Here is a 22,535-nt window from a genome sequence, read left to right as displayed (position 1 = left end):
GCGGGGAAAATGACGTCACATGATTTGGTGTCACACCTATGAACAAATTCAGTTTCTCCGCTAGGCTTAGCGGGAAAATTGACGTCACAGAGAAGGAAGGGGGGGGGGGGGGGGGGTTCGGAGGGGAACGTATGGAGGAGGAGGAGGAGGAGAAAACGAAGGGATGACAAGGAGGGGAGGAGGAGATGGTACAGAGGAGGAGGAGGGGCATACCTTCCCTTCCGTGCCCTCCCCTTCTCCTCCTCAAGAGCTGCCTTCTAATTTCACGTTACAGAGATTTGTAAACGTCTTTAATTTTTTTTTATGTTTTCAACTATTAATTTTAAAAATAATCGGTATCTAGAATAAAAACCAAGAGCACCACTTGCAAAAAAAAAAAACGGATAGAAACACGGGGAGGGGATGGCGTCAGCCACGTAGCTTTCCCAAACCATCCTCCCGTGTCGCTCGCCTCTTTCTCATCCTCCTCGCCAATTTCCCTTTCAAATATGAACCACACGTGAGCATCGAATGGTACATGGTTGCGTCTACGAAATGAATGGCATCAGCTTCCACCCTGATTTTATTCATGATCGCGGCTGCTGAATGCGCCTGCTGCCTTTGATTTGGTCGTGTAACAATAAATTTGAGAAATTCTGTTTTTAGAGCACCTTAGGCACCCGTTTCCGGCTTGAGCAGCGTCGCCGTCGGCGTAACCGTGAGGTCACGTGACCCCGGTGACGTCACGTGACCTCACGGTTACGCCGACGGCGACAGCGACGCCGACGCCGCTCGGAGGGAGGAGTAGCAGGCAGGATGAGGTAAGGATGAGGAGGTGAGGAGGAGGGAGGAGGAGTATACCCTCTCCTCAGTGCCCTTTCCCTCCTCTTCCTCAAGAGCTGCGCTCTAATTTGGCGTTACAGAGTTATAAACGGCTTTCTTTTTTCTTTTTTTTTACACTCCGTTACTATTGTTCAAGCAGCCACCAACGTTCTAACGGTGTGCGTTAGTCCATTCAGCTTGAGAATTGTGTTTTGCATAGAAAAACATTTAAATACTTGTGAATTTTGACTGCAATTATTTTGTGCACGTCCGTGTGAAATATCTTGGGGAGCGTTAACACAAATCACTTTATAATACGGTTGGGAGCGTTGAGTGCTGAGTCGGCGTCTGGTTGGGACTCGTGCTCAAGTCGGCGCTCCACTGCCTTAGCCGAACTCTGCATCAGAAAACACCAACGAATACTCTACGTTTTTGGTGTTCCCATAAGTTGGTGTTCCCAACATAACCGCTAGGGACGCGATGTTTGCATGTCCTCGTTAAAACATCTAGAGCGGAATTCATGGGAAGCCCGTGGCTCATCTGACTTCCGAGAGGTTTCGCAATGACTGGTTTTGAAACACTCTCTAAAAATAAATAAAAAGAAAAAGCATGCTGCAAACTTTAGCGATGGACCGATTCTGCCGAACTTCAGATTCGGAAAAGTTCGGCCCATGCCGAACTTTTGAAGGAAAGTTCGGCAACGATTCGGTAGAAATTCGGCAAATGTCTGCGCAAGCGCGAGCACGCGACGGTGCATGGATTGCAAATGGACGCCGTGCTGTTACCATCGTGCAGTGTAGTACAACCAGCGTTTACGGCGAGGTGTGGAGCAGGCAACACGGTAAAGGCCGGTTCACACATACAGCGAAGCGCTAAGTTAGCGCTACGTGAGCGCTCCAAGGAGCGCTCATATGGCGCTTCCTAGCGCGTGATGTAGCGCTCGGTTAGCGCTTCAGAAGCGCTTTGTTAGCGCTCTGTTAGCGCTACAGAAGCGCTTTGTTAGCGCTCTCACGCTCCTTGTGCCGTGCTTGCTGCAAAACAGCGCGTGCACGGCGATTCCTTTGTTTTTCCTTTGGCATTTTCCTTTGGCATTGAAAGAGGAAGTAAAACAGCCGCTCTCCAAGCAAAGGGTCGGGCAGGCGATCCAGAGTCATGGACTCTGAGCGACTAATTGATTGGGTGCGACTTCATCGCTTTCTATTCGATATGCGTGACCCTGGTTTCAAAGGCACGCAGTTAAAAATTAATCACCTTCAAAAGAACTTTCGTCCCTCAGCATGGGAACAAGGTTCGCCAGGTACCCGTCGGTATCTCGGTGACGAAAGATTTTGCACTCTCAGAAGGCTCTTCTGGACGTTAAGCCGTCTACTAATTGCGTATGTAACAGCATTTGTTGCGTTTCTATTTCAGCATCCCACATGTGTCCGCCATAGTGCTGCTGTTGCACCCAACCACAGGAACCGGAACCGCAGTGCACGCGCTAATCCGCAGCACCGCGGTATACAAGAAGCGCTACAGAAGCGCTAACACGGCGCTACTGAAGCGCTAACAAGGCGCTACTGGAGCGCTGACAAGGCGCTACTGGAGCACTGACAAGGCGCTACTGGAGCGCTAACAAGGCGCTACAGAAGCGCTAATAATCGCGCGCTGTGTTAGAACTAAGTCACGCGCTAGGAAGCGCCACATGAGCGCTCCTTGGAGCGCTCACGTAGCGCTAATTTAGCTCTCCGCTGTATGTGTGAACAGGCCTTAACTGTGCACTTGTGAGCCTTTGCGAGTGTGGTTCTGCTCAATCTTTTCTGCGTCAAGAACAGAAGATCGATCAGTAATTTACGCAGTCCACTACACAAGTGACAAATGATGCGGTGCATTCTGGATGACGTGATTTTGATTTGACCTTTCCATCGATGCAACGAGTTAGACTTGAAACATTGACTGAAAATTACTTTAAAGCCCTCCTCGCAATTATAACAATCCTGCTTTCGGCTAACAAGTAGTTTGTGCCAAAACAAAATATTGCTTTTTAATTACCATTATTTCGCGGTTTTCATGTATCTCTGTATCATGTATCATGCTCGATGTTGCACATCCGACATTCCTCACTCTTCCCATCTTCTTAAACGTCCGTATTTGTCCTAACATAAAAAAACGGCATTCTAAAGGCTAAAAACGAGATGTTGCAAATATGGGACGCACAGTTTCATGCAAAGCTGCCGTCATGATGACCCAAATCGAAAAACATGCATATTTACGATAATATTGTTATCTCCTCTTGCGGAGGCTCAGTTACCGTTGCATTCGTTTTCGCGCACGAAACGGTGACCACCAGATAAAGTAAGAAAGCAGTGTTATTGCCTTTATTTTAACAATGTACAGGCCCTGGCAGGCTTGCGCTGATGAGGTCTCAAGGCCGAAACTCTCGTATCGTGATTCGTGACTGCGCTCGCTGCTACCCAACCTCGTTTTCACACCACCTCTGCAAGAAGTCAGTGTAAAATTGCTAGTAAACACACAAAAACGACACCGATACAATTATCATGTAGAATATCACCTTATTTAGTAATAACTGTGTCAATATGCACTACATTCTGCATTTAAATTAAGAAAGAAAAAAACATAAAACCGTTTTTAACCAGGAGAAACTAAATATCTACGTTAAAGGGAAACGGAAGCGGTTCTGTATTTGAGAAAAAACACTTCAATGGCCTTCATTCTACCTCCAGGATCAGGAATATTAAGATTACTTTTCAATTTGGTGCACGGAGGCTTCAGGAATTATTTTTTTAAGTACTGCCGAAGCCCCTCCTTCCCGGGGCGTGACGTCACACTAGGAGTTTTCGGAATGTCTGCTCTCGCGCATCTTCAGCGCCTGTCAAAGCTATGCACGCGCACTCTTGCTATTTTCAAAAAGGTCAGAAAGAGACTGTCGTAATTGCGGCAAGATATACCTGACGAGCTTGCCATTGCACGCGCTGCCCACACGAGCGACGCGCGTTTGGCGGCCCAAAGATTAGTATGACGTCACGACTGGTCGGAGGTTTTCCGCGTTTTCTCGCTGTTAGTTGCATCTTCAGGAAAAACGAATGGGATATTCAGATTCACGGGACAAAAATACGCCAGAGTTCACCTCTAACTCGTTTTTTCAAGAAGTGTTTCAGCTTCTCTTTAAGAGTGCTAACAATGTATTTTGGCCGAGTCTTTAGAAAAGTTCGCCTTTGCCGAATTCCGAAATTCGGCGCCGAATTTTCAATTCGAAAAACTTTCGGCCCCTCACATTTAGTTTAAGCGTTTGGCAGTGAATAGTTCGACGTCCACTGTCAAAGTAAGTTTGAATATTATTTTAACGTCCGTAACGCCATTTACTGAAGACGTTAAATTATATTCAAGAACATTTTGACGTCCCCTCTCAAACTATTTTTGTCAATATCTTAACGTTTCAAACTCAGAACTTCGAATCTTCGGAGTCCGGACTGGGGAGCGGTCGAAGGTGGCGGTCAAAAAAAAATATAATCTTTCTTGCAGCCAGCGTCGCGGTTCGACACGCATTTTTCGAAAACAAATGTCACGCAGTTGTCTGCTGTTTTTGTAACCTTTTAAGTGATGTGGAATGCAAAAAGATCTCAAAATACATCAGCTATCAGGCCGAAAGTAACGTTTGCTTGGTTGTGCTAAAGATCACAAAATGCGGCACCGCTGATTTTCGTGATTTATGTAGACAAAAGAGCTGAGTGTTGTGTCGTAAAATTTGCTGTTCATTGAAAACGGCAAGTATCTCGTACAACAGCGCCAGAACCTTTGTTCGTTCCCACCGGTCCAGAAACACCAAGGAGGCAATGTTTGCATTCACAACCTTTTATTTAACATCCTGATCATTTCGTAATTACCCCACTCCTCATACACGAACCAAACAAAATTCTAAACAACGAACTCACGAAACGCGGCTAAAAACAGGGCGGGAGCCAGGTGCGAAGCGAGATTGCAACATATGAAGACGCGCTCGCACGGTATAGACGCTTTGCAGCAATTGTGCATGGGCGCCGCCATAACTGACCTTCAGTTTTTGTTCCCTCTTATTCCATTTTCTTCACTTCGTCATTACCATAGCAGCCTGCAGGTTTTTGCCATCTTAGATTCCATTGTGTCCTTCTTCCCAGCATTGGCCTTTCTGGAGACTCGCCAACACCCGCTTCAGTGGCTCGGTATCTCGGTAAAACAAGAGAAGGTCAGCAATGGCGACTGTATTCTGGCGCGTGTGTAAAGCCTCTATAAAGGCACGAAAAGCGTGCCAAATATCTCGGTGTTACGTAGTGCACGCACTTACATTTGTTACGTGCAGGGAAGAAAGAGAGATATCTTTTTCCAGCTCGCCTTTGTTGCGAATTCAAAAATTTAAGTGAGTCTAGTACCGAGATACGAGCTCAGAACGCTCGGAACATTGCCACAGGGCGTGTCACGTCCAAAAGGACGAACTGTCGAGCCATTCCCACACACACACGCTGAATAAGACATTTGAACTGCTAACCAGCACCGAAAGTATTCGTCAGAACGCAGACACAACACCGGCGACACCATCATAAACCAAACAAAACGAGACCATATCACGGCTGCTACTGCTACCGTTGCTGCATTGAAGGAGGACGTCGAAATTATAAAGCCACTATTTCGACGTTCTACAAAAGTGACGTCACAGAAGTCGAAATAAGTTTTCAGATATTTTGACGGTGGACGTCGAAATAGGCACAGCCGTCCAACCGTCTAACGACGAAAAAAAGAAGTACCTTCCAGCGCACTGGACGCTGGACCAAGCTCTTTTCTTGACCGCGAGTGCCGCAAGTTCCAAATACAGTCGCCACAGTCAAGTAAAACGCTGCTCCAGAGGCGCACACGGCTTCACGTACATCGCACTCGCAAAACACATCCACATGGTGTCGATTCTTGATTGGTATCCAAGCGTGCGAAGGCACAGAGACGCAAGAGACGCAGCGCTTTGGCGTGCCAAGGAGGCTTTGATTACGCCATGAGACCGGCGAAACTTGCTTTCAACGAGTTGTGCCTTTTTCCTGCAGCACTGCGCTTCCATAAAAATTTCCACGTGTTCTCAATGGCATGTCTCACGGCTTACATAAGGTTGTAAAGAACTTCTTCGGCGAAAAACGACGAACGAGTAGAAAACATGTCTTCAGCACGCTGCCGCCAGCCTCCGCAACGCTCCAAAAACGCGATTAGTTGACATGAAATATGGCCGTCCGGTGGCCGCTCTCACGCTGCAGCATAGAGCGCTGCAGCGACCAAGCGGGGATATGCGATCCAGCAGTTGTCATAAAGATGAGCGGTTGCGTGTCAAGAAATTCGCGTGATGCCTTCCCCGTGGATAAAACTGGGATAAAATGTCCTTACTTCAAGGGGATAAAAAACGTGCTTTGAGCCGTACGCTACCCAAAAAGAAATTCGGTCTAGAAACATTGTGCGCCAGATAAAAGTTGTAAACAGCCGCGTCCAGCAGTGGCCACGTTCGGTGTTTTGAACGGGAGATGTTGGTTGAATCCGGTGAACTCGTAAATCATCGTCGGACATTGTAAGTTTGGAACTCAGAAGTCTCTTTGAACGAGCAGTCGAGGTTTAACACTACTGTTTACGGTTGAGAGGCTCAACTAAAGGAGCTCTCGTCGCGCTGCGTTTTCAAAATGGCGGGCCGTGCGGTAGTGTCGTCTGCTCTCAAGTGTCACGTTTTGCGGCTTAAGCCTGGCGACGCCTTGAAGGCTAGTCTGAGGAGAGTCATCTCCGACCTGGAACTTCGTGCAGCGTTCGTCGTCAGCTGCGTCGGTAGCGTCCAGAGCTTCACACTCCGCTACGCCTCGGATATCAACGGAAAATGCAGGGTAAGAAAACAATAGCCAGCGACCTTCATCTTCTTCCTGTAATCCATAAAATGCAGTATTTAGGGAGCATAGGGCGTTTTCACTGACGCAATTTCGTCCACCATTTTGTTGTGAGCTGTCTGGCATGTGCCAAACTCGAGCATTCCAAGGATTTACATGCCCTCTCAAATGCGTAGAGCACCGCTGACATCTCAACCGATTACGATGTAATCCTTCAATGTAGTAAATTTGTTTGAAAATACAACTTTTCTTTAAGTGGTACAAATCTTGTAAAAGCCCTGTTGTTCTAATAAACATAGTGTAGGTATTCACCACCGTGACTTTTTACCGGCTTTTACGTTCCCATTGACATACTCCAAAAAGAAATTAAAATGCCCCATGAAGTCAGTCTCTGAATGTTTCTTTTTCTAGCTTTCTTTGATGTTGGATAATCCCATACTGTTTCAGAGCTAAATATGCTATGTGTGTTTACATGATACGTGCACAATTTTATTCCAAAACATCCTAAAAATTGTTTAATAGGTATTGCATATATACATTGAATACAGTTGCTGCACAGTTGCTACTTAAGATATCTACATGTTCCAAAAAACATCTGCTGCTGGGGGCCACCATACAAGTAGGCAAAGTGAGCTGGCCACATTACAGTGAAATCTACAAGTTCCCGGCATCAGTCTCTAAATAACAAGTGGCAGTTTTTTTGCAGCCATGGCCATGGTGTGACATTCTCCTCGCTCGTTTTCAGACGTGCATTGCAAAAGCACCATAGAAAGCAACCTGTTTGAGGTACCTTCTGGAGAAGCAGCAATAAAATAATTGTGTGGGGCTGATGATGACAGTGCAATAGCCAGCATCAGGGCTGCCACTGGTATTGACCCCAAGATACCCGAGACCAGTGGCAACGTCAGTGATGATGCCACGAGTTCCAGAACAATGACGAAGCAGTGGTATAAGGGCCGGCACAAGCAGTAATGTGCAGCTGAGCTGACAAGAGTGAAAAGGAAGAGGCCACATGCCCGTAGAAGCTGCTTCGGCTCGATGTTGAAGCAGCCCGACATGCTCCACTAGAGCACTTGGAAGATGCGAGTCGCAGCAGCAGTGCCGCGAAATGTTGGAGAAGCAACTGCTCGCATTGCGCAGAAGGCCGAGTGGGTAACTAGGTTCAGTTAAGAAGGCGGACATCGCCTTAAGCTGTTGACGGAAATCGATGTCGTCGCTGCAAATCCTATGGAGGCGAAGGAATTGTGAGAAGGGAATAGAGTTGATTTGGAATCGAGGATGGATCGAGGAGTAAAGAAGGTAGCTATGGCTGTCGGTGGGTTTATGGTGTGCAGAGGTGTGGAACCTGTGACCGTCACTAGTGACTTAAGTCTAGGAAGTTGACAGCACATTTCGATATCAGTGAGGTAAACTTGAGGGAGCGTTAAGCGTTAGAGTGCATTGGTGAAGCGGTCGACTACAGGAGGGGGGTCAAAACCAAAGATGTCGTCAATATAATGACCGTAGAATTTTGGGTGCGTGTGTGGGAAGTAATTAAAGAACTAGTGCTCGACGTAGTCGACAAAAAGGTTGGCAAACGAGGGACCCATCTTAGTGCCCATCGCTACACTACAGTTTTGGCGATAGAAGTAGTAGTTGAAGTGGAAGGCGTTTAGTATTAGGACTAGTTCGGCGATGCGGATTATGGCACGAGACGGGGGATTTTGAGAGGGACGCTGATCAAGAAAGTGTGAGAGAGCCTGTGGTCCTTCGGCGTGAGGAATTACCGTGTAGAGATATGCGATGTCCATTGTGAAGAGGATAGTGTCCGGAGTCAGGGCCAGATTAGATAGGCGTTGGAGGATGCCTGTTGTGTCTTTAACGTAACTGGGCAGGTTTTGTACAATAGGCTGAAGGACTGAATCAACAAAAGCGGAGATGAGGTGGGGCAGGATATGGTGGACAGAATATGTCGGCCAGGGGATCCAGCTTTGTGAATTTCGCGATGGAGGTAGAATGAGGCAGCGCAGGGATGACGAACAATTAGGCAATTTGCAGCGGGGTGAAGGGAGTTGGTTTCGATTAGGAGCCTTACAGGTGGCTGAAATTGTATCTTGGAAGGCAGTGGTGGAGTCGGAGGAAAAGGGTTGGTAAAAATCGGAAACGGAGAGCTGTTGGAGAGTCTCTTCAGAGTAGAGATCACTGCGCCATACTACCATGGCTCCACCCTTATCGGCTGGCTTGGTTACGAGGTCAGTGCGGTTTCGAAGGGATTTTAGAGTGGTAACTTCTTGTTGGGTTGTGTTGCGGTATTTAGAGATTAGTTTGCTAGACGAGTTGACAAGGATGCTACGACATGCTTTGATTGAACTGTCAGTTTCAGGGTGTTTGGCGGGATGCAGGGTCCAGGTAACTAGTCTTTGGGTTAATGTGTCGAATATGGTGCGGTTGAAGTTAGATGGATGCTGGGTGAAGTGGGCATCTAAAAGTAGGCATCGGAAAAATTGTTCGCTGTCCACATGTAAAAACAAAAAGGGTCAGGTCGGCTTTGAAGTGCAGGGACGAAGGACAAGCCCTTCGATAAGATAATGCGTTCAGGGGCAGTGAGGGGTAAATTGTCTGGTTTGGTGGCATCATCATTGCGTTGGACGGCAGCCTCATCATTTTGGGGCAAGAGGGTGTTTAGTTTCCTTGATTTACAGGCGAGACCATCGGCATAGAGACACAAGTTGACTTCAAGAATTTTGTCGACAAGTTTGCTTGAGTGAGAATAAAAAGATGAGAGAAGGGACTTGAGCAGTCTTAGCGACGGTGAGCTTTTGGTGTAACTGGGCACAGTGGTCATTATCATATCTCAGATGCGGTGTGTTTGTATGCAAGACATGTCGGAGTGCCGCACGGCGTGGTACCGGGGAGCAAAGTCTGAGGCTTTGTGGACTGGTTGCTGCGTACTGGAAGGGGTCGTAAGTTGGGCTGTCGATAGGAAGTTAGGGTGGGTGCTTTAGAAATTACTTTAGAGTCTACGAGGTGGGAAGTGGCGTCCATGATTAGTTTGCCGAGCCTGGGTATGGAGGGATGGAACGTAAAGATGAGGGGGTTTCGGACTGGTTGCTGTGTACTAGAAGAGATCGTAAGTTGGGCTGACAACGGTAAGTTAGGGCGGGTGCTTTAGAAATAACAGTAGAGTCTACGAGGTGGGAAGTGGTTTCCATGACTAGTTTTCCGAGCCTGGGTATGGAGAAAGGGAATGTAAAGATGAGGGGGTTTCGGAGTGGTTGCTGCGTACTAGAAGGGATCGTAAGTTGGGCTGATAATGGTAAATTAGGGCAGGTGCTTTACAAATAACTGTAGAGTCTACGAGGTGGGAAGTGGCGTCCATGATTAGTTTGCGGAGCGTGGGTATGGAGGGGTGGAACGTGATGATGAGGGGGTTGCACGGTGGTTTAGATCTTGGTTGGGGAAATAGGGCGTCGTGCCGCGAAATGTTAGAGACTCGACTGCTCGCATTGCGCAAAAGGCCGAGTGGGTAGCTACTTACAATAAAAAAGGCAGTCATCGTTTTAAAGGGGCACTCAGGTGGATTCTGGGATTGTCTATTTATTGTCATAAATCATTCTATGGACTCCAAGCATCCTAAGAAACCTGAAATTACATACAAGGGCGGTTGATTTCCCTATTCAAAATCCCATCAAAGATTGTGGCATGCCCTCCTTTTTGTGCCGTGGTGCAGAACACCAGGGGGTGTCACCGGACGGTAAGGGAGCAGGCGAGGGCACATGACAGCCAATTACGAATGATGGCTCCCCGGCAGACTAAATTTTTGAATATGTGCGCCTTTGAAAAATCAGTCCGCCGAGAAGCCGTCACTCGTGACTGGCTGTTGTGTGCCCTCCCCTGCTGCCTTCCTGTCCGGTGGCACCCCCTGGTGTTTTGCGCCACGGCACAGAAAAGGTGGCGTGCCACAATCTTTAATTGGATTTTTAATACGAAAATCGGCTGCCCTTGAATTTACGATTTTAAACTATTGGTTTTTTACTATGCTTAAAGCCCATAGATTGAGTTATGTCAATAAGTAGAGAATCTCAGAATCTACTTGAGTGCCCCTTTAAGCTGTTGACGGAAATCAATGTCGTTGCTGTAAATCCTACAAAGGCAAGGATTTGCAGTTTCAAACGCCTTTTTGAACTCCAACATTGGTTTGCCCAGGGGACGACGCTGCACCCTTTTGACCAGGACACCGCACACCAGACGGTCCCATAGCATGTCTGACAACGTCTCACCAAGGTCGCAGTGTTTGGGGAAGCGGCGCAGGGCGGTGACGAAATTCGCGATAGTTTCTCCAGGCTGTTGGCTGTGCTTATGAAACACAAAGCACTGAACAATCACTGACAGGCACGGTGTGAAGTGGGCGGTGAACTCCGACAATGTCTGCATAGGCAGTCCACCGGCACACACGACGAGCATACGACGGTGTCGATTGTTGGTCCACAAACGCTACACAGGACTGCGTGTTTTGGGGACCCCTTGACGATGTTGTGCGCAATGAAGAAAAAGTTTAGTTGCTCCTGGTACAGGGGCCACGCTTCAACCCTTTCTGGGTCGAACTCTTCTAGATGTCCCAGCCGCCCCATGATGACAACGTTAGGCTGATCCTTTTCGTTGTTGCCAAGTTCCCACGATAAGATAAGATTATTTGATTTCAGAAAACACTCTCAAGCTGTAGTTGCTCCAAAAAGTGTGGTTGCGTGCCTCGGAGTTTGAGGTTCTTCATTCTCGTCGTTACCCAAAGCTTTATTCGGGCGGCTGACTTGGCCATGCAGAAAAGAAGAGTTAGACAAGAGGCACATGGTTTATGACGAGTCCCCGGAATGGCAAACGGTTCGGTAAAACCAGCTTGACTCGCCTTGGCTTGACTTCTGCTGACTCGCCGATGTTGCCAGATGCACACACACAACACTCGCAATGCAAGATTCCGTTTCACTTTAAGTGCAAGTTCCAGGCTTTCAATGCCGCTACTAAGCATGCAGGCTCATGTAGTGGGAGCATCGTTCAGGGCAACATGCTCATGCTCATAGCTTCAGCTTCACTCGCGCATGAAGTAAATGAAACCATAGCCCCTGTGTCCACTCTAATTCTCCAAGCCAGTAGTAGGCTGAAATTTATCCATCACTACAAGAAGTTGGGAGTGAGGCTGAGAAGTCTGGAAGGGTCGTCACATGTACGGAATTGACTGATCGACGTGCAGTTCCCTGCAAGATGATGTCTTGGGTTGGGCAAAGTTCGCGCATGTTGGATGTTATCAGGAACACGTGGTTACACAGCATCCGTGGGGACACGGCAGTCCCATTGACTATGGCCATATGTGCCTGGAGCGTCACTGCTTCCCGAGTGCTAGCCAGTGCCAACCTCTGGAACATGGTCACGACACGCCTCAGTATCCCAACAGTGCAAGAAGTTGGGAGTGATGCTGAGAAGTCTGGGAGGGTCGTCACATGTACAGAATTGACTGATCGACATGCAGTTCCCTGCAAGATGGTGTCCTGGGTTGGGCAAGGTTTGAGCATGTTGGATGTTATCAGGAACACGTGGTTACACAGGATCCATGGGGACACGGCAGTCCCATTGACTATGGCCATATGTGCCTGGAGCGTCACTGCTTCCCGAGTGCTAGCCAGTGCCAACCTCTGGAACATGGTCACAACACTGCCTCAGCATCCCAACGTTCAGATACTGGAACTGGTAGCAGTGGTCTAGGAGAGCCAGAAGAATCACTGTAGCTGGATAGAAACATTGCAACAGATGCATCAGTCCTCTAGGCACAAAAAATATCTTGCACCTTAGACATATTATTGTCAAAAGTGGAAATTCAATGGGGAAGCGGAGCACTCAAGATTTCACCACACAGCTAGCTTGGAACATTTCTTTGAAACTCCACAGAATGGAGAACGTTCTATCGCTTCTAAACATGGTATTTACATTGCTAGAAGCTGGCACTCTTGTCTCGTATTTAGAAACAGCTATTTAGTCATTTTCAACTCATCAAGGATGCACAATTGGGAAGATGTTCAATCCAGTTGTTTTATTCCCATTAAAGCGAGTTAACGAATAACTTTAGAATGTTGACAGGAGCTACATTAGTTAGTTTTGAGTGACACTCAGTAAAAGGAAGACAAGCGATTTTTTTTTTCTTTTTAAATTTGTGGGTTTGAAACGGGATATTATTTCTACTAGTTCAAACATCATCATCTTTTTTTTTTAATAAATCGTATTTCGTTACAATAAACTTTTTCCTTTTTCTTTTTTTTTTTTTTTTTTGCAAAAAGGGTATTTGCTATTTTTATTGTGCTTTGGTAGCCGCTGGTGCTGAAACTTGATGTCACAGGTGGCATTCGTGTTCGGTTATCCCGTGTCTGTTTAACCCATAGTTTCACCGTACGATCTTCGGCCAATCGCATCCGAGGGATGCGATCACTTGGCAGTGGTCTGCCCCACGACGAGCAAGTTGGCGATGGTTCTGTCCCCCGCAGTAGAGTATGACTTTGCAGCGCCGACTCGCTTTCTCACTGGGGTGGTTCGGTGCGCGCAAGTCACCTGGCCAACGAAGCACTCTGTGTAACGCCGACACACATTCACAAGGTACCTGATCACGTCGCCGGCATCAACCAAACGCCTGCTTGAAGACGTAGTACGGTACGGTAGCCTGTCTTCAAACCGAAGCTCGCGGAATGCGTCTACGACGAAGATGACGGACGGCCTTCTCAAGAGCCGGAGACGCTCGAACCAAGATCAACCCATACCGCCGTGACAGTGACGGCGGAAGCGCAACACGGCATCCAGAATCCCTCGCAGGCGTAGAGGTGAACACGGCAGACGAGGATCGAGCGTGAGAGACAACCAGAGCAAGCAAGCACTACCGGAATTAACGAAAAACCAAAGAACTGCGCGAGCTAGCTGTCAGCTGTAGTGGCGGAGCCAGCGGAGCGCGGGAGGCTCGGCTTACGGATCGGCTTATGACGATGTTAGGTTGGCTAATGGATTTCGCCCCCTCTCTTCACTTTATTTTTTCGTCAGACTTCTTCCAAAACCGACGCGCCCCATCGCGGCGAAATACCACGTAGTGCACTCTGGGAACTAGTTGGCCACTCAGTTTCGGTTTCGACTGAGCTGCTTCATTTCATGCCATCGCGCCGCGACCGAACGCGCTGCTTGCGTTTTCGACTATCTGACTTTTGACGAATGTACAATACACTCATTCTCGAGCAATACAGAAACGAAGACCGGAGAACTTTCCTTGGTTCCCGAAACACCGGATATTGTGCGTGCGTATGCAAACGTAGTAAGACGTGGCTAATAGCGAGTTCGTTTCACACGCACTGGCACCGTTCGAGTTCTCTCCCAGATTTGGACTTTCGATTTGGATCGTCAGGATTAGATATTAGCCTTGGCGAGGGCGTCGAGAATGAGAGCTTTCTCGAGCAAAATACGACGGGGTAAGTTAGCTGACGTAGGTAAATGTTAAACATGATGATGTTGCCCAATCCTCGGATAAAGTCTCCATCTTTAGCTTTCTCTGATGCTCATTGGGCAGTCAGAGGTTTCTTCTGGGGGAGTTTTGTCGAAAAATGTTAAATTTTTCACCCGCACACGGATGGTGATAGACGTCTCGGGGGCCGCTGTTGCGTTTGTTCTGAGCATTTCTTTACACACTGGTATATTTCAGCGTTTGTGCGGCAACAGAGCGATTTAAAACCTGCAAATAAATCACGGGTTGTCAATTGCTTCCTTCGGGAAATAGCAGACGCTCACAATTCAAGCCCGCGTTTGATTCCGTTGCCCGCGGGATGCGATTTCTATCAGAAAATCTACCTTTTTTTCCTTTCGGTTCCGCGACACATCGTAGCAGACGAACCCTCGTCGTCTGCTCCCGCTCCTCGCCGGCCCCGCCAGAGCGAGGCATGACGGGATTGCATTTTGGCGCACTCCCGATTTTCTCGGTGCAGCGAGTGCATGCACGCGTGGGGTGTCAGTGCTGAAACGAACTCGGAGAGTGCAACCACTCGTGGAGTGCCGGCCGAAACGAACCCGTTCCACGCTGCGAGTGGGCACGCGTGGGCACGAGTGCCGTGAAACGAACTCGCTATTAGTCACCTCACCCCACCAGTGCATCTTTGAGCTCGTGTCAATAATCCAGTCTAGTACCAGTGAACTACAACTGAAATTTGGTCACATTGAGCACTACGCGTATTTTGTTCTGCCAAACGTCCGCTTCTTGATACTTCATTGGGCGAAAAGCAAGCCGCATCCTCGCAGGATTATCGAAGTTGAGCCAGCGTTGGCACATTAACTTCTAAGGAAACGCCATAAATTCGACCTCACTACTGCACAAAAGTTACTATGATGTCTTCCTCGTGTCATCTCTTATCTCACACTCAAACTTTATGCTGATAGAAGATCAAGTTTTCGCAAACGCTGAGATCGGCTAGCTACGACAGAGGATAGCAAGCGTCCCTATACTCCTCGCTAAGCCTTTTTGGGCGACCTTTTCCTGAAGCCCAAGATCTGTGCCTGAACGGTGTGTCTGAAATTATCTCGGCATACTCAGTGAGGAAGAAAGCAAACAGATAACAAATATTATGGCCATTAGCAACCGTCAAATGCGCTTTGAATCATTTCGCTCGTTGGGCGCACCGGCCGGGGTTCATGCCCGTTCGGCGCACTTGCACCGAATGGTGCGACATTCTTCACACAAGTGCTCGACTTTTACTTTCTTTAAACGGGTTGCACGTGCGAATGTGCCTATATGATTGCAGGATAACTTTACGCGCATACGCGATGTTGAATATTAGTGAAATGCAAGCAGGTGGGGACTTCACGAATTCGTGCAGTGCTGCGGGGCAGTACAGATAAAAGATAAGAAGTGTGTTAAAATTGAGCTTTTCAATGGCGCCTCCGAGTTTTACCTCGCGTACTTAGGCGTATTAAGAAAGACAGTAATTGCAAAAAGTTATATTTCGTCTATGTCGACGCACGAAACAAACAAGCTTCCTGATCAACAACACTATAATGTAAAGGCGCGAGCTCGATGTATGCATACTTACTGGAATCTACAGCTTGTTTATTCGTGCACAAGCAAGATCCCCGAGCTTCGCAGCGTCGACATTCCGAGCACTGGCTCGTCCACATACCTCGAAACGCTAACAGAAAGGCTCAAGTTCAAAAATACAACAAGCATGTGTTAAGACAACCTATACGTCTCGGGCTTGTGCTATAGCCTCGAGGTCTGGCCATTTAGGTTAGTTTCGAGACCACAAATGACGCTCTCGGGACCAGAACACATAAAATGACGGCCGTTTATAGTTTACGCTCTGTGTATAATCTCTTGTCGACGTGTCGATCGATACCGAAACCATGGCACTCTCCTCCCTGGCCAACTAGTTCCCAGAGTGCAATGCGCGCGGTGTTGCATGCAGGGCTTCATGGAAGTAGTCTATTAAAACTAGTGAGCGCAACTTTCTATACCGGTTTTTTATTATATTTTGTTGTCCGTGCCGACAACACAACAAAAAAAAAAAAAGGTGTTTCGCCGTGTTAAAATTGTTTATTGACGAAAACGTGATCTATGTGCACGAGACGAATTTGCGATCGCAATCGTAATAAACTTTCCTGACATCAATTTCCCCGCTATATTTAGCGTAAAAAGTTGGATTTGTGACGTCAGTTTTACCAATAAATTTATCGGGGAAACTGACCTGGTGTGTAGGTGGCATGACATCAGTCTCTCCGCTAAATCTAGCGGGGAAACTGAATTGGTGCATGGAGCGTCGTGCATTACCCTAACCAAACTTTTTTTCTTCTTTTTTTTTTCGTGTGTGTGTGTGTGTGTGGGGGGGGGGGGGGGGGGGGGGGGCTAGTTATTTGCGCGATGTTTATGACCTGGGATACGGGTGAAGAGGGGGGGGGGGGGGCTAGTTATTTGCGCGATGTTTATGACCTGGGATACGGGTGAAGAGGGGGGGGGGGGGGTCGGAGTTTATTTTGTGTTAATGCAAAATTCAGAGAATCGCAGTTTATTTTTGTTGAATTTCGAACTCTCCCAAATTCAGAGTTTAAGATCACTGTGTTAATTTTTTTTAATATAAATAATGTCCGAACAAAAACGTGCACTAATTAAAAAAAGAAAAAAAAAAACACCGGTATCGAAAGATATCTTTGCAGCTACATGTAAACAAGTGTTATTCAATAAACTTCAGTACTTTGAGATAGTGAAATCCCTGGTCGCATAAAACTTTCAGCTTCCTTCCCCATCTTGTGAAATTTCACTACACGTATTTCACTACCATTATACAAACACAACCCGTTTTCCCTCTAAAAAGCAGTAATAAAAACGCATCGTCATTTGCAAAAAAAAAAAAAAAAAAAAAAAAAACGGGGGAGGGGAAATAAAAAGGGGTGTGACCAGTATGACCAACACACATACACACACTCGCAAAATTCGGGGTCAGAAAGTGATAAAAAAATGTTCGGGAGAGAGAGAGAGAACATTCGGCTGATGAAACGTTTCTTCGTTGCAACTAAGAAGCAACCAGGTGCGTTTTCCTAATATCATGGAAATTGTAAGTTGAACGCAGATGCAGTTGGATGATGGTAAAACCCCTCCAATATGGTGGCTCCAAGTGTCATGATGATGATAGCAGACAGAAATTTTGCATAGCTACTAGATGGCGCGCACTTTTGAAAGTGGTTTATTCCGGGTGGTCTCGGTAGGATGTAGTCTCGGATCCTATTTGCGCCATAGCCATGATTGAGAGAGAGGGAGAGAGAGAAAAAAACAAAATGAAATTCGCCCCTGTAACATGAATCGGGGGTAGCTAGCGCCACCTAGCGCTAAACGTTTGAACCCTGCCTCTGTTTCCAGACAGAGACGAGAAAGGAGCGCATGGAGATCCTGTCCCTCACCGGTACGCTGTCGGGAAATGACAGAGGTCACCTCCACGCCAGCCTGGGAGACGTCAACGGTCACGTGATCGGCGGTCACGTGGTTGAGATGGAGATCTACACGACGGCCGAAGTGGTCATCGGAGAGCTCACCGACGCCAACTTCGAGAGACTCGGCGATTCTGAAACCGGCTGCGAGGAACTTGTTGTTTCGGTCAGAAAAACATAGTGGGTCATCAGACCTGGTGGAAGGGGGCGGGCGTTTGCAGATAGATTTGACGTCACGGACAAACAGGACGTCACGAGCGAAGCGTTGTCCACATTTACTTTGTTGACCTAATATCTGCCGTTCGTTTCTTTTTCTTTTATTAAAAAGTTGCCTTTTAGTCATTTTTTCGCAATTTAGTTACAAGATCCTGGTGTAGCCCTCACTTTTAATAAAATGAATTCTACATTTATCGGTGCCTATTTTATAAATTCCAGCGGATGAAAGCGAGTGAGAGTGCAGCGTTTGTAGACGAAATAAATGTTTATGGGAATACTTGAGCCTCTCTGATAGCGTATCTTCGAAAAGATCGACAGGGCTACCATGTCTGACGTCTATATTCCTATTTGCCAACATATCAGGATCGAACTACCATCTGTAAAGACCCTTTGCCTTGGCGTCCACGTGCCCGGTGCCGAAGCCCACACTCCCTGCCGACGTGAACACTCGTGGACTCCATCATCGTCCCCAGTGCCGAAGCAGACATACCCCGCTAACCTACCTGAGGTTCGCTTTACAGTGCCGAGCCGGGATTTCTCACCAGAGAGGCGCCATGGCACTCGGCCGTGCCCGTGGCATTATATGGCCATGAGATCTTCGATTGGAGCGTGAGTGGAAGGGAGGCAATAGAGTCGGGCTGGTCATTTAAGGAGATAGCAGGCGGTGGGTGGGGAGAGTTTGAGTTGACGGTCTCCGGTTAGAGTTTTTGGTAGGAGAGTTCTCATGGAGGGAGGGAGCCGACAAGGTGCTGCCGCATCCGGAGGGGAACAGGACTTGAGGCGATGGCATGTGAGTTAATAACCTGTTTGATTGAACTTGCTGTGTTGTCTTTCCTTGAAAGCGACTGGAGCGTGGCTTGATCGAATCGGGAGTAGTATAAGGAGGAAAGATCCCACATTAATTTGGCGCCCAACTTGGAGCCCGATCGATCAGCCGTTGCTTTAGACCGACCCAGGGGAGTCGCACACCTCGCAAATTCGCGTTCATTCTTGGAGGAATTATTTCCGTAGTCCTCCGAGCATACATGTTCGCAGTAAACGATGCCCGTGTACACAAGATCCAACGGCGGCGCAAGAGCAACCTTTGCGTACGGGATGTTGTAACACGCTTGGTTTAGCGGCGGAATCGGCCGAGGGGCAAGGCGCAGTACACCTTCACCTAGGCCTCGACGGCAGACGGAGGCGACAGGGCTTTGTTTACCTGCCGTGCATGTCTATCCTTTTATCTTTGGACAGATTTCGTCTGTCGTGAGGAAAGGATTCTATAGGCTTGAAAAAAAAAAAAAAACTGGTATCATTAAAACGCGCTGACCCGTCCTTTTGCTGCCCCACCGAAATTGGTGGAGGGAACGGAATGCCCGCTCGCTGGACACCAGGCCAGGGGCACGTGTTAGCTGCGCTGGTCGCGCCGGCAAATGTCAGATCGATCCTCGCTTCTTTCAGGGGCCGGAAGAGCAACGGTGGATGCTTCCCAAAGCCACCGAGAGGCCGGGGGTCATGAATGTTTTACGACACGAAATCGACGTGGGAAACGATACGCTGTGGGGTTGTAACCCCAGACCGTCGATCGTGCACAAGAGAGCTCTACTCGGCTTTCGATGAGATGCTGGGCATTTCCCCTGGGCATTCCCGTAGGTCTCAGCGCCAAAGAAGAACGGCACAGCGCGCCTTTGCATTGACTACCGTCGATTTAATCAGATGACAAAAAGGGACGCGCACCCTTTTCTATCTATTGAGTCTATCGTGTACTCGATAGGCACGCGAGGGTTTTCACCACGCTTGATTGTAGCAGGGGTTTCCTACAGATTCAGGTATACCGCCAGCCGATGTCCAAAAGACGGCGTTCACCTATCACAGGGAGTAGTTTCGAACGGCAGATGGACATCGTGCTGGGGAACTCCAAGTTTAACTTTGCCATGGCATACATGGACGACGTTGTTGCATTCTCCAAGTCGTTTGAGAAGCTCCTCACTCACCTCGGAATTGTTTTGAGCCGAATGAGGCAGGCTGGATTGACGATCAACCCAGGGAAGGTGCAACTTGCAGCCTCGAGACTTAATCTCTTAGGCTTTACCGTTGACAACGGAACCTTGAAGCCGAATGACGATAAGTCGGTGGTCATCCTCAATTATCTAGCACCACATGATGTAAAGGGCATTCAAAGGTTACTTCGGATGGTTTGCTTTTATCGGAAGCTCATTCCTAGATGCGCGGAGCTGTCACGGCCACTGAACCTGCTGCTTCAGAAAGGCTCAGGGCCATGGGCGTACCCACCGGGGGGAGGTCAAAAGGTGCGCCTGCCGCCCCCCCCCCCCCCCCAGTTCCCAGAGTGGGGGGGGGGGGGGGGGGGGGGGGGCAAGGCATATAAACAGCCGCCACTGGGCGGCTGTTTATATGTTAACAGTGGCCGGTGGCGCCCAACGGGGGCACCGCGCCCCGGTCATCGGGTTGGGGGGGGGGGGGGGGGGGGGTGAGTCTGGTTTGCCCCCCACTCAAAAGCAAGTTGGTACGCCACTGCTCAAGGCGGGTCTGGGGGCGAGAACAAGACGCGGCTTTTGCATCTCTCGCGGAGGCAAGAGCGGACACAGCTAGCATACGCTTGCCAGATCTCAACCGGCATTTGGTTGTACAAACGGATGGGAGCGACTATAGTGTTGGAGCGGTGCTGTTACAGGAGCATTCGCTAGCCGAACACTCACACCGTCGGAGCGCAACTACAGCGTAACGAAAAAGGAGGGGTTGGTCGTTATGTTCGCGCCAAAGAAATTTGACCTCTATATAGACGGTACGACTTTTGATATTCATACAGACCACGCGGCGCTAACCTGGATTCAGAGGCCTAAGGAGCCGCCAGGAAGATTGATGAACGAACCGTACTTGGTCGAGTAAAACAAAATTTTACGAATTTGCTGCAAATCCCGGCCCCGCCAAAGATTTCGTCCTTTTTGGCAGACTCGTAGTATTTGTTTCATTCGACCAAATGCGGTTCATTCGTCTGCATAGTTTCGATCATTTCTTTCCCCTTTGGAGACCACGTACCATGACGAAAGTGCCCGTGATATATTCAAACGTGGATCTTGATTCTCGCAGGTGATGATACCGTGTCTGTAAAGCTCACAAACAAGGAATAGCACAGGTATAGAGGCTTTACACACGCGCCAGAATACAGTCGCCATTGCTGACCTTCCCTTGTCTCGGCGATACCGAACCACTGAAACGGGTGTTGACAAGCCTCCAGAAAGGCCAATGCTGGGAAGAAGGACACAATGGAATCTAAGATGGCAAAAACCTGGACTGCTATGGTAATGACGAAGTGAAGAACATGGAATAAGAGGAAACAAAAACTGAAGGTCAGTTATGGCGGCGCCCATGCACACAAACAGTGAGGGGAATTCTGGGGCTAAACGAGCACCACCCTACCGCGTATAAGCGTTCCATGCGACGACTCGTGCTTCCAAAACTCCTCTGATTGGAAGCATTTTGTTTCGGTGCATCAACGGGGCAGATAGGAAACCTAGGAAGACAAGGCGAATCCCGGCTCCGCCAAAGATTCTGTCGTTCCGTTTCCTTCGACCAAGTACGGTTCATTCATCTGCATATATTCGATTATTTTCATCTTTCCGGACATAATCCTAAACAAATACAGTTTCGAGGCCAGACGATTGCTTCCTCGTAACAACTGCAATATAATTTTTTTTTTTTTTTTTTTTTTGCGAAACGCGCAAGAATATTTAAGAAAAAAAAATATTGAAATAACAAAAGGTGGTGGGCTTCGTGGAATTTGTTTCATTCGATCCAAGTTGTTCATTCATCTGGATATTTTTGGTTACTTACATCTTTCAGGATATAATGCTAAACAAATACGGTTTCGAAGCAAGGCGATTGCTTCCTCTTACTTGTAACAACTACAATAGGCAATATTTTTTTTTTTCATTTTTTTTTTGCAAGACTAGGTTAAGAAAATAATTTTGAAATAACAAAGGGTGGTGAGCGTAAAACAATGGTGTAAATTTTTTTTTAATTATTATTTTACGTTCAGTAATCTTATTTAGCCCCCAAAAAGCAAAATGGAAAGTTTGGATTTGTTTTTCTCCGGCAGGGAATGTTAGTTATACCAAGGAGATTAAAAAAATGAAACGGCAATTTTGCACTTTCTTTTTAGTCAGGGAACGCCATTTTTCGTACCATGGAATTTAAAAAAAAAAGAAAAAGGTTATGATGGGGCACGTATCTATATGTATGTGAAGCCCTTACATACGGCTAGTGGTGCCCCCGCAATTTTCATTTGCCCATTGTTTACCTCAAAGTATACAGCGAAAACCAAACGCCATCCGAGAAAACTCAAAGCAAAACGGAATTCGCCGTTTTGGTCCTCTGACGCAATTGTCACTTTTGCATTAACATAAGTTAATTCATACAAAAAAAGAAAAAAAGAAAAAGGTTCATCCCGGCTTTGTGATCAGCATCCCCGGTTGCTGTGTTCTGTGCATCTGCTTTCACTGCAAGCCCACTCAAATGTTTTAGTTTATAGTTGTTGTTTTTTTCCCTTGTGCTTTGTGCAGGAGACGGGACGAATAAACGAAAGTCTGGAACTGTCGCTCGTCCAATTCTTTCACTTACTGGGATTGCGGTTTGCAGGGCCGCATCGCCCATCGATCTTCGACGTCTGTCGTGTTT

At 47.7% G+C, this 22,535-nt stretch overlaps 1 protein-coding gene across 1 annotated transcript; it reads left to right on the top strand.

The window, feature by feature from the left end:
• Positions 1 to 6,485: 6,485 nt before the first annotated feature.
• Positions 6,486 to 17,823, top strand: LOC115311107 (bifunctional protein GlmU-like). Its single transcript, XM_029969732.2, has 2 exons — positions 6,486 to 6,680; positions 17,575 to 17,823. The coding sequence occupies exons 1-2, from the start codon at positions 6,486 to 6,488 to the stop codon at positions 17,821 to 17,823; spliced, it is 444 nt and encodes a 147-aa protein (XP_029825592.2).
• The last annotated feature ends 4,712 nt before the right edge of the window (positions 17,824 to 22,535 follow it).

Source organism: Ixodes scapularis, unplaced genomic scaffold (assembly GCF_016920785.2).
Source record: "Ixodes scapularis isolate PalLabHiFi unplaced genomic scaffold, ASM1692078v2 PGA_scaffold6__148_contigs__length_123643588, whole genome shotgun sequence".
NCBI classification, from domain to species: domain Eukaryota; kingdom Metazoa; phylum Arthropoda; class Arachnida; order Ixodida; family Ixodidae; genus Ixodes; species Ixodes scapularis.
This window is presented reverse-complemented; position numbering and strand designations above follow the sequence as displayed.